The sequence below is a fragment of the Elephantulus edwardii genome, unplaced genomic scaffold, assembly GCF_000299155.1.
Source record: "Elephantulus edwardii isolate Elephantulus edwardi_28Jun2011 unplaced genomic scaffold, EleEdw1.0 scaffold00047, whole genome shotgun sequence".
Classification (NCBI taxonomy): Eukaryota; Metazoa; Chordata; class Mammalia; order Macroscelidea; family Macroscelididae; genus Elephantulus; species Elephantulus edwardii.
The window spans coordinates 11,481,178-11,494,276 of record NW_006399797.1 but is presented as its reverse complement, the minus strand read 5'-3'; the positions used below and the strand labels follow the sequence as shown (position 1 = coordinate 11,494,276).

General features: G+C 40.8%; 1 protein-coding gene across 1 annotated transcript in view; it reads left to right on the top strand.

Annotated features, from left to right (window-relative positions):
* GRIP1 (glutamate receptor interacting protein 1) overlaps positions 1–13,099 on the top strand; it is a 271,569-nt gene that overhangs the window by 204,879 nt on the left and 53,591 nt on the right. Inside the window, exons 14-16 of the mRNA XM_006886100.1 lie at positions 4,341–4,485; positions 6,679–6,818; positions 6,961–7,155. Coding sequence (XP_006886162.1) covers positions 4,341–4,485; positions 6,679–6,818; positions 6,961–7,155 — 480 coding nt within the window. The remainder of the gene's footprint in view (positions 1–4,340; positions 4,486–6,678; positions 6,819–6,960; positions 7,156–13,099) is intronic.

The window sequence follows — 13,099 nt, the reverse complement described above, 5'->3', positions numbered from 1 at the left end:
TGGTATATCATCTATACACTGCTAAACATATGTAATCTGTTAAATAATGCCCCTTATTCCAAAAAGTGATGATACAACATGTTGTTATTGTTCTGTGCCATCGAGTCACTTGTGACTCATAGTGACTTTATGTATAATAGCTCTGAACCCTGCCCTATCTTGAGTCAGTCTCACTGCCTCGGGTAAATCTGCTCCCTTTATCTCAGTTACTGTGTCAATCTATTTCATCTAGGGTCTTCCTCTCCTCTGTTCTCCCTCCATTCTTCCAATCTTGATGTCATTCTCCAACAGCTGGTCCCTCCTGGCCATCTGCCCAAAGTATGTGAGATGGAGCTTCAAAATCCCTGCCCCCAAGGAACAGCCTGATTTCAGGACTACATCATTGCTTCTTAACACTTTGGAGAGGTCTCTGACAGCAGATTTTGCCGATACAGTTCTTTTGATTTCCTAATGCTGGTGCCAAGAATATTGATTGTGGAGCTGAGCAAGCTGAAATTGTTAACAGTCTCAATCTTTTTGCCATCTACCATGGTGCTGTCAATTGTTCCAGTGGTAAGAATCTTTGTCTTCTTGATGTTGAGTTTCGATCCATATTGAAGACTACAGTCCTTGACCTTCTGCAGAAAATGCTTCAGGTCCTCCACAGTTTCAGCAAGCAAGGTTGTGTCATCCACATTACACAGATTGCTGTGAATCTCCAAAACTGATGCCGCATTCCCCCTCGTAAAGTCAAATCTCCCAAATGTTCTGTTCCACATATAGATGAAAAGATGTGGACACAGGTCTCATCCTTGACTTTGAACCATGCAGTGTTTCCTTACTCTGTTCAGATGACTGCTCCAAGTATAAGTTCCACAGGAAGACAATCCAATGTTCTGGGATTCCTGTTCTTCTCAAGATTAGCCACAATTTGTTGTCATCGTTACAGTCAAATGCCTTTGGATAGTCAATGAAACACAGATAGACACTCCTCTGTTACTCTTTCCTGTCAGCCAAGATCCATGTGACATTGCTGATAATGTCTCTAATTGCTATGGCATCTTCTAAACCCAGCTCCTATTTCTGATAGTGCTCTGGTGATGGACTGTTCCAGTCATTTTTGGATAATTTTCAGCAGTATTTTGCTTGGATGTGATATTCGTGATACTCTTCAATAATTTCCACACTCTGTTGGGTCACTGTTATTTGAATTGGGAACAAATAATGGATTTCTTCCAGTCAATTGGCCAAGTAGTTGTCCTCCAGATTTCTTGGCACAACCTGGTGAGCACAACCAGGGCAGCATCTGGACGTTTGTTAACTATGTTAGTTGGTATTCCATCTATTTCCGGGTCTTTGTTTTTTGCCAATTCCTTCAGAACAGCTTGAACTTCTACCTTCATCATCACTGCCTCTTGATCATATGTTGTTTCATAAAATTCTTCGGCCAGCCAATTCTTTTTGGTACAGGGACCCTGTGTACTCCTTCCATCTTCTTTTAATGTTTCCTGCTCATTCAACATTTTGCCCAGGTGATCTTTAAGTATTGCAACTTGAGGCTTGAAGATACAGCATAGTATAGAAAAATGGAGACTTTGGTCCCTGCCAGTTATCTGGTTTTCCTATATTCTGATATTTCTCTCATGAGCCTCCTAGCAGACCAACCCCAGCCTGGTGACCACAGCTCTGGCAACCATCAAAGCCATTGAAGGCTTGATAGGAAGGTTTCTCAGCAGCGAATGTAAGTTAGAAGCCAATATTGGGGAAGACTTTTATAGTCTGAGATACTGATTTAAGCACTGCCGTGTGTGATGGATGGTCTCTCATTTTTGATCTACGAAGCTTATTAGGAGCACAAACATTCGGGAAGTAGAGATGATGAGTCCATCCCAGAATTCCCATTCTGTGTGCAGAAGGAAAAATGCTGGCCGGAGTAGACACGCTTCTTTCCATGCCTCTCTAGACCTTTCATCTCATATTCATAGCAGCTCTTCATTGCTCACACAGATAATTGAATTGTTAACTCGAGCTTTTCTTCACCTCCTTGTTTCAGGGTGTGTATTGTAAATGAACAGCTGCTCATTGCAAAAATGTACTGTGTTAATGCTTTGCTATGATGCAGTCTTACTGTAAAGTTGACTGTTTTGTTAAAGTGGCTACTGGACCATTTTATTGTATCCTGAAGTACTGAAATGAACCAGCTCCTTAACCATTCACAACTCATGGCTCTAAAGAGTAAAACAAGAAGTGCTCAAGAAATTAAAGCGTATCTTTAGCAAATGACTCCTTTGAATTCTGAGGTGTTGTATTTACAATCCTGAGCCAGTCAAGTTACCAGCATGCAGAAGGTCTCCTGTGATGTCAGTCATTCCAGCCAGTGCTTTAGACAATGCACATTCACAGATACCTTCCATTAATGGCCATTAGCTCATTAGTAGGACTTACATCATAGAATTATGAGAGAAGTCCCACTTACCCATAGTAGCTTATGATAGTGTTTGTGCCAACTCTAAGCTAGGTCAATTTTCTATATTAAAAGCTAGCTTACTTGTCCGTCAGCAGGTAAAAGAAAGGGGAAAAATGTGGTGCAGATATATATTACTCAGCCATAAAGAGAATTCAAGTCTTGATGCATGCTGCAACATGGATAAATCTTGAAAACACAGTGCTAATTGAAATGAATTAACAACAAAAAGACAAATATTATATAATCTCACTTATATGAAAATACTCAAGAGCAACAGTGTCTCTGGAGACTAAGGTTCGCCTGATACAGGCCATGGTTTTTGCAATCACTTGTTATGCATCAGAGAGTTGGACAATGACTAGGGAGGATAGAAGGAGAATTGACGCCTTTGAGCTGTGGTGCTGGAGAAGAGTATTGAGGGTACCATGGACTGCCAAGAAAACAAACAGATTCATCGTAGAGAGGATTATACCAGGCTGCTCCTTGGAGGCAAGGATTCTGGGGCTTCATGTGACATACTTTGGACATGTTGTAAGGTGAGACAGGTCTTTGGAGAGGGACATCATGCTGGGCAGAGTGGAGGGACAGCGCAGGAGGGGAAGACCCTCTATGAGGTGGATTGATTCAGTGATTGGGGTAATTGGGATGGGTGTGTCAGAGGCAGTGCGATTGGCACAGGATAGAGCACGGTTTAGGGCTGTTGTACATAGGGTCGCTATGAGTTGCAAACGACTCGACGGCACATAACAACAACAACAACATATGAAATTATCAAATATATAGAAACCAAACTTATTTGTGATTATGAATGGCGGGGAGAAGGTGAGAAGGAAGACACTGAGTTGCTGAGTTGATACTGGTAGAGTAAGTCCAAAAAGGGTAGTGACAGTCAATGAATTGTCCATGTAAAAATTATTGAATTACCAGATATTTTATTGTATATATTTTACCAGATTTGTTGTTTTGTTGTGTACCATTGAGTTGAATTTGACACATAGCAGACCTTCCAGTGGGTTTTCAGAGGCAGTAAATCACACAGGAGGAGATTTCCCACCTTTCTCCCACAGAGCAGCTGGTGGATTTGAACTGTGAACCTTTAGTTTGGCAGTGCAACTCCTTACCACTAAGCCACCAGAGCTCTAGTTCTACCATGATACACCAGAGCTTTTCTACCATGATGTTTTTGCTGTTGTTGTTGTGTACTGTAGAGTCAGAACCAACCCATAGCTAACCCTCCAGTGGGTTTTCCAAGTCTGTTAATTGTACAGGAAGAGATTGCCCATCTTTCTCTGCAGAGCAGCTGGTGGCTTCGAACCACGTGCCGTCAGGATTGCACTACAGCTCCTTGCCACTAGACCACCAGAGCTTCCTCGATGGGGAGTGGGGTGGGGAGATAGTTGGGGAAAGCGGAAGAAGAAGAATGGTGGCTTACTTGTAAAGTCCAAAATAAGAACTGCATGACCCAATCTTTTCTTTGTCAATGAATCCCTATTCTCTCCTATTTATTTCATGATTATTCAGTGTGTCCATGCAGAAATATGTATTGTCATGCAGAAATATGTATTGTTTACCTGTAAGACTCTTGATAAGCACTGTGGTCGGCATGGAGACACAGTCCCTGTAGAAGTAGTTAGATGGGTCCCTTTCAGATTTAAAGCATTAATCATTGGACAGCGCTGCCCTTCCCTGGCGGTGATGATTACTACAGCCCTGTATGTATTAGAATGTAATGTCCTGTTGAAGAAACGCTGCTTCCCAAAATAATTATTGTCTAAGCTACAATACTTTGAAGATGCGGTTTTGAATTTCTTGTTTTATGTCTGAATATGTGTGTCTTAATGCCTTTTTTTTTTTTCCAAAGAAACCAATTATGATTCCTTGGCATTTATTGCAGATGAACAAGAAAGTTCTGGAGCAATTATTTACACCGTGGAGCTTAAGCGCTATGGGGGACCCCTTGGCATCACAATATCGGGCACAGAAGAGCCGTTTGATCCTATAATTATCTCAAGCCTCACCAAAGGGGGATTAGCTGAAAGGTAAAATTTGAAGGAACTGCTACAATTCTTTGTGTTGGAAATGGGAGACCTTCCTCCTAGCCACGTCAAAACACACTCTCCTCACCTGCATAGTTATCTGTTGACTTTTTCAAATCCACACAACAGATTGATTTCAGAGCTTGAGAACTCTCAGGGAGAGCTCTGACTTGGCTTTGAGGAACAGCTTATAGTCCTTGAAAGATGGCATGAGCTTAGCACTGCTGTTATTCTCCAGAAATGTATAAAGTGACCACAGCTGACTGGAGATAGATTTGTATTGTGTCCGTTTTGAGTGGAGAAGAGTAAAGATCAGGGAGGTTAAAAGGCTTGTCCTGTTCAATTCAGCAAGCATTCACTGAGCCTCTTCTACCTGGTTCATGCTGTGCTTAGCTGCTGTGTTTTCAGAAATGAGGATGATACCACCTTTGTCTTCAAAGTTTTCAGGAAACAATGCCTCATGACCTGTCTGGATAATATTTTTAATTGAGTGTGTTCATGTGGGTGTGATGAACTGAAGCCCCCAAAACACACCCCCCCAATTTGCTGAGACATGGTGAGAACCATATTCTAAATTCTGTAACTTAACATGTCCTTCTGTAACCTAGCTCAGGGGTGCACCATGCATCATATATCCCAGCATACAGAGACAAGGGTTTGTAAAATAGAGGCAGAAAATGAGATCATTTGGGAATTAGAAGGTACCATGGAAATCAACTTATTCAACATTGTGAAGCCATGTAAAGAGTTACCTTATTGAATTAATTATCTGCTATTAGAAGAGATAATGCATGATATAGTGTCCTTCAGGGATCTTTTCCTTAATTCTAGTCGTACATATTTCTTTTAGACAATAAGGAAAAGATTAATACTGATCACACTCAACAACCTCCAAGTAAAATGTGCTGTGGTCTACAGCTACAGTTAGTTCTTTCATAAATTGAAAATTCTTTTTGGAACAAGGAAGGGATCCTCTTTCCTTCTCCTTTTATGTTTTTAAATTTTATTCTGATTTATTTACAAAGTTTGAATACTTTCTTTTAATACATAAAAATCCCTGACAGAAGTTTTGAGCTTGTTAAGAAACCTGTCTGGTCTCTGTCGCTTCTGTTGTCCCAGTTGCAGTTGTTCAGTACAGCTGCCCCCATGTCTAAAACAATCCATAGTCAGAGCCCTCAGTCACAAGCAGCAATATAAATTATTATGCTCATTTTGTTAATCTCCCATAAAGGCCAGTTTTAAGACAATTAGGCTAATACACGGGACTCAATCTCTCCGTAGCCCTCATCCAAGTGTAAACAGCTGGCTTTTTGGGGTTTTTTTTTGTTTTGCATCTCTGAGCATGTTTGCAGTGATTCTCCTGCTTCCCCACCTTGTGCCATCTAACAGAGATACATCAGATGAATATCAAAAGGGTAGATTCCAAGCTGCTAGTGCAGGATTGGCATGGGGCAGGGGAAGGAATGGAAAGATAAGAGAATTGGCCAAATGTTTACTAATTTATTTATCAATCCATTAAATTGGTGTGTTTTTTTCCTTTGTTCCAAGCATTGTGCAAGACTTCTTACATATGGTTTTCTATTTAATCCTCATGGATTTCTTTTGAGATTAATAACCCCACTGTCAGAAAGCACACAAAGATCCTAAACAAAGCAGTGCTGAAGGTGTCCGCATCAGGCAGTTGGTGAGTGGTAGATTTGGATTGAGCTGTAATAATACATATTGATTCCTGAATTTTGACTCAGTCAATTCTTGGAATCACCAAAGAGGGTCTAGTGTCTAGTGTGTATCCCCATCTTTCTGAATCTCATTTCTGGTGTCAGCATTCTGATTATGTTATAGAATCTACAGAAAGAAGGAACACTCCATTCTAACTGTCGCTATCAATGGTTCATGTCCTTGAGATTTTTGAGAGGGATTATCAGAAGACTCAACTTCCTTAAAATTTATAAAAGCACAAACATCCATTTTGAAAGCTAATTAAAAGAATTTTTCTGATTGTATTTGGAAAAAAATGAAAAAAAGTAATTCACAACAGATGCGGTTACTGCATTACCCAGAAGAAAGCTAGAAAAAGTGACCTCGGGAGACCCTCGGCAAGTCTTTATGATTGTGAATGTGTCATATGTGTCAGGAAATTTCTCTTTAGTAGCATTCGGGGTTGTTTTTATGTTTCTGTTCTGTTTGCTGTTTCAGAACGGGTGCAATCCATATAGGAGACCGAATCCTCGCCATCAACAGCAGCAGCTTGAAAGGGAAGCCTCTGAGCGAAGCCATCCATTTGTTACAGATGGCCGGAGAGACTGTCACCTTGAAGATTAAGAAGCAGACAGATGGTGAGTGGGTCAAGAACCACACTGAAGAATTTCTGAAAGAATGTGGTAGTATGTACGCTACTGGAAATAGAACCACAGAGTACCTGAGCGTCTTTTCAGTTAGATGAACTCTGGTTCTTAAGTTCCTTTCTTGTCTTTAAAGCCCAGACAGCATCCAGTCCCAAGAAATTCCCCATTCCCAGCCATCTGAGTGATCTGGGGGATGTGGAGGAGGACTCCTCTCCAGCTCAGAAGCCAGGCAAGCTCTCTGACATGTACTCCTCCACTGTGCCCAGTGTGGACAGTGCTGTGGATTCGTGGGATGGCTCTGGAATGGAGGCCAGCTATGGCAGTCAAGGTATGTCCTTGCCCTCAGGTCAAGAAACAGAAGACTTGTCATAGCTGAATCCCATGCTTCTTAGAGATTCACCCTCTGCTCTGGGAGGACATTATATGTTTGACTTGTATCTAGAGCAGTGCGACTATATTGGGCAGACCGATTACTTGTACCCAGCTGGCTTTGCAGTTCCTTCATCGTACTGTAGATAAGCCAGGAGCGTTTGTCAAATGCTAGCAGGCCCTCGGAACATGCCTCCGGAAACTATGAACTTTAATAAATGTCGATAGTACTAGAGGGGCTTCAGGCCTTTTGTTCATAGCGTCGCTATGAGTTGTGCTTGACTCGAAGGCAATCAACAACAACAACAACAGGCCCCCATTGGAGCTACTGATGGCTAAATTTTCAATCCACAGCTTGTCTTTCAACTTTAGATTAATAGGAGGTAAACGGTACATTAAAGTGGTTCACTGAAGTGAGGCCCTATTGTTTTCTTTTTAGCAAGCTTTCAAGGGAGACAGGTTGGGGAGTGCCGAGGGCATGCATGAGAGCTCAACTGATGATTTGAGACCTCACTTATTAATGCCTCCTCCTGACTTTAAATAGAAACCTGTAGGGATTTCCCCAATAATGATCATCAAATAGTTATAATCATACTATAGGGGTACTTAGTCAGTTCTTCACAAACTTCATCTTTTCTAAGCTCAGCCTACATTAAAACATTAACCTCACTCATGGTTAGACTTTGAACTGTAATTAATATCACAGATGTGTAGCATTATACCTATAAAATGTGTTTAAAAGTAAGTATAAACATTATACTTCTTAAAATGGCAAATCTTCTGTTGTGTGTATTGAATACTGTTTGAAGCAGGAGGGTAAGTGTCCACTAGGCACAGAACAAAAGCAAAAAGTTTTCTAAAGAAAAGAAGAAATGTTTCTTTCCCAACAATACATAGATTCAAAAGAGAAGCATGTCGTTAAGATTTTCTCATTATCTTTGTTTACCTCCTCTTCTGAGTCTTATTTCCTCTCTGATGCCTTGTATAAATCTCACCTTCCAAAACCCTTTTCTGCTCTGGCTTTTGCCACTTGAAAAATGAAATACAACATCTAACAGTTTGGAAAGTTTCATTTTAGGTGTGAGAGTTGCTTTGTAAATCATCCGCCTCTACTGTTCATCTGCCTGGACTTTTAGAACAGTTGTGTCCAGTTTGCTTCCTTTCTCATCTTAGTTTTAATCTGTTAGTCTTTTCTTTGTCACTTTCTGTTAAAACTTCTGAGAGGTGAAGAGCAAAAAAGAAAAGCAATGATATTTCAAAGCCATCAAGGTGTTACTTGTTAAATGTGATATTGGAGTTTGGTAGAGAATTTGGAACACCTACACTAAATTGGTGTTTTCAGATATCTGAATAAATGAATTCATCCAGGTTATAATACTTGTGACAAGCTAGCTATGCACCTGAATCGCATAAACTCATTGCCTGGGAGGGGACTGTGGTGGTGTAGTCCATAAGGAGTCATGCTATGAACCCAAAGGCAGCTTGAATCCATCAACTGCTCCCAGGAGGAAGGTGGGCAGACTTCTCCCCTGAAATGTACAGTCTCCAGAAACTACTCGTGGGTCAGCTATAAGTTCGAAACTCATTGCTTCAAAGTTGACAGGCCTCCAGAGGACATTCTGGGTAAAAGATACAGAAGTCAGATCCTATGAGAGTAGATTCTAAGAGCTTATCAGAATTATGTTTACCATGAAGAAGGAAAATCACTAGTATAGCAGAGGTTATTGGGCAGAGTGGGTAGTGAAAGAATGGGAAAGATTAAATGAGAACTTGAAAACATGAGATGATAATTGTTGCTGTTGTTGTTGTTTTGTGCAGTCAAGTTGCTTGCGACTCATAGTGACCTATGTACAACAGCCCTGAAACCTGCTCTGTCCTATGCCAACTTTACTGTCTTTGACACACCTACCTTCATTACCCTAGTCACTGAACCAATCCATCTCATCGATGGTCTTCTTCTCTTTCTCTATCCCTCCATCCTTCCGAGCATGATATCCCTCTCGAAGGACTGGTGCCTCCTTGAAAAATGCCCAGAGTATATCAGACAAAGCTTCAGAATCCATGCCTCCCAATGAGCAGCCTGGTTTCACCCTCTCCAGGATGAACCTGCATGTTCTTCTGGAAATTCATGATTTATTCAGTAATCTCCAGCACCACAGCTCAAAGGCATCAATTCTCTTTCTATCATCCCTAGTCATTGTCCTGCTCTCTGACTCACAGCAAGCAGTTGCAAAGACGATGACCTGAATCAGACACACCTTAGTCTCCAGACTGAAATCATTATTCTCCAATACCTTGCAGAGGTCTCTGACAGCAGACTTTCCCCAATTCAATGTGTCTTTTGATTTCCTGAATGCTGGTACCAAGAGCATTGATTATTGAGCCAAGAAAACTAAAGCTTTAATGATCTCAGTCTCTTCACTATCTATCATAATGCTGCCAATCAGCCCAGTGTTGAGAAACTTTGTTTTCTTAATGTTGAACTTCAATCCATATTGTAAGCTGCAGTCCTTGACCTTCTGCAGCAAGTGCTTCAGGTCCTCCTCAGTTTCAGCAAGCAAGGTTGTGTCATCTGCATGACATAGGTTGTTGATGAGTCTTCCTCCAATCCTGATGCCACATTCTTCCTCATAGAGACCAGCCTCCCAGATAGTATGTTCTGCATATAGATTAAAAAGGTATGGAGGTAGGATACATCCCTTGCATACACCCTTCCTGCTTTTGAGACATGCAATATCTTCTTGCCCTGTTCTGATGACTACCTCCTGGTCCAAGTATATGTTTCACATAAGCATAATCAATTGCTCTGGGATTCCTATTCTTCTCAGTGTCAGCCATAGTTTGTTGTGATCCACACGGTCAAATGCCTTTGCATAGTCAATGAAATGCAGACATTCCTCTGGTATTCTCTGCTTTCAGCCAAAATCCATCTAACATTAGCTATAATGTACCTAGTAGAACCACTGCCTCTTCTAAACCCAGGCAGCACATCTGGCAGTTCTCTGTTGATGTGTTGTTCCAGTCATTTTTTATAATTTTCATCAGAATATTGTTTGCCTATGGTATTAATTATATTATTTGATAATTTCCACACTCTGTCAGGTTGCCTTTCTTTGGAATGGGAACAAATCTAGATCTCTTCCAGTCAGTTGGCCAGATAGCTGTCCTCCAGATTTCTTGGCACAACTTGGTGAGCGCATCTAGGGCAACAGCTGTTTGTTGAAATATGTTAATTGGTATATCGTCAATTCCTGGCACCTTGTTTTTTGCCAGTTCCTTCAGAACACCTTGAACTTCTTTCATTATCACTAGAGGCTCATACATTATTTCACGAAATTCTTCTGTGTCAGCCAATTCCTTTTGGTACAGTGACTCTATATTCCTTCCATCTTCTTTTAATGCTTCCTGGATCATTTAATATTCTGCCCAAAGCATCCTTAAGTATTGCAGCTCAAGGCTTGAGTTTGTTCTTAAGTTCCTTCAGCTTAAGAAATGCTGACTGAGTTCAACCCCTTTGATTGTCTAACTCCATCTCTGCACATTTCATTATAATACTTTACTTTTTCTTCCCAAGCTGCCCTTTGAAATCTGTTCAGTGCCAATGGTTGTTAATTATATACACAGTACAATGCGTATTAATTAATGTATAAAACAATGCATATGAATGATACTATGCAAAACAATAAAAATACTTTCTATAAACTAGTAAAAAATAATTATATTGCTACTCAAAATGTGGGGACTTTTGTTACACAGAATTTCTCATGAGGTACTTGTTTTATTGATCTGTTTGCTTGTTTTGTTTTTGTAACAGATGCTTTTGATTTCAATGTGTTCAGTCCCATTCAGGGATCAGTAAGAACTTTGCTACTCAATTCTTTAATATCATAAGATCAAAGCCACTGTTAATACATTAAATATATTATACATTAGACCTTTCCCTCATTGGTTAAATGAAAAAAGAAGAGCCATTGAGAGTTGGACAATGACTAGGGAGGATAGAAATAAAATTGATGCCTTTGAGCTGTGGTGCTGGAGAAGAGTATTGAGGGTACCATGGGCTGCTAGGAAAACAGACAGATTGATCCTGGAGAGGGTTAAACAGGGTGGCCCCTTGGAGGCAAGGATTCTGAGGCTCCGTCTAACATACTTTGGACATGTTGTGAGGAGAGACCGGTCCTTAGAGAGGGACATCATGCTTGGGAGGGTGGAGGGACAGTGCAGGAGAGGAAGGCCCTCTATGAGATGGATTGATTCAGTGACTGAGGCAATCAGGATGGGTGTGTCAGAGGCAGTGCGATTGGCACAGGACAGAGCAGAGTTTAGGGCTGTTGTACATAGGTCGCTATGAGTTGCAAGTGACTCGATGGCACATAACAACAACAGCAACAGGAAATAGTTGTCATAATAATATTATTCTGTCATTTCTAAGTTAAAAGGTTGTAGAGAGAAAGAGATAAGTAGATATCGTGGCAATTAGGATAAAATGAAAGTTCTTTCTAATTAGTAAAAGAATAGTAATAATACCTTACATTTGTAAAATGATTCAGAATTTCACCAGCACTGTCACTTAAGTAATCTCGAGCCATCTTTATAACACAAGTGGATTTCTGTGAGCCCAAGGGCCAAGGTTAATTACAGAATGTGGGCATTAGATGGCGCTTTAGAAGTCATCTAGTCCAATGTCCAGCGCCCTCCCAGCCTCTCTGCAAGCTATCACACTGTGTGGCCTGGGGGCCTGCGGTGACAAGTTCCCCTCACTGCTGAGGCAGCTCTCCCGTCTCCGTGTAGCTCTGATGGCTCAAAGCTCTCTCTTGTATTGAGCTGGAATCTGTCTGCCTGCAGTTTCTGCCTTAGTCCTAGTTCTTGCCTCAAGGTCACTCAGAGCTAGCCTACTGCCTCTTCCCCTTGACAGGCCTTCAGATACTTGAAGAGGGCTATCAATGTCTTCTTGGAGTCTTTTCTTCTCCAAGCAAAATAGCCTCCGTTTCTTTAGCTGTCACTCACAAACACTTACTTTAGAATCTCTTTATCATCCTGGACCTCTCTTCTGAATCTGTTAAGTTTAAGTATGCCTATTAAAGTTCAGTGCTCTGGAGGAAAGGCATACCCCACGCTGACAGCCCAGAGCCACACAGATCTCTGTCACCTAAGACCTTTACAGTATATAGCCTACCTTTGTGACAGTTTTGGTAGTCACATCTTATCTATCTCATCATGACCTTAGTTTTACTTTTTACTGTAATGCCAAAATCTTTTTAAAAACAGCAACAACCAAAAGCTTGTGATATTATGTTGAAACATACGTCTCTGACATCTGTATTTTTGTAACATTGACTTTTTAAAAACAAAGCATATACATTTTTTCCATTTTGAACATCATTTTATTACATGCAGTTTTTTTCCTCCACTTTGTCTCTACATACTTCCTGTAAGCTGTCTGTAATATCCTATGAAGATCTTGTACAACCTCCCTTTCCTATTTAAGTCTGCAGTAGTTGTCTCGTTACCAATAAAATGATGGCAATTTTCATAATGCACATTTTCCTCCCAGGGCAGAGGAGTTGCCTTATGGTGGGTTCTTTAGAGGAGTAAAATCAGTGAAGCTTACATAAATATACACAAGTCCCAAGATTGAGAGTAAGACACCAGGCTCCAGACTCATCCTGACTTACATAGCTGCATGAGCAGACACACATCTAAGACCAGTTGTTCAGAGGGCAGGCTGCTAGCTTCCAAATCCAAGATCAGCAAACAATATGGTGGACTGCTTGCTCAAGTCCAAAGCACTGGAAGTCACATGGTGATGAGCCAGTTGCAGGACCCACATCTTTTTTTTTTTATTAAATTTTATTAGTTTTAATGAACAATTACAGGGATTTGGGGTTTTCATTCCTTCATTG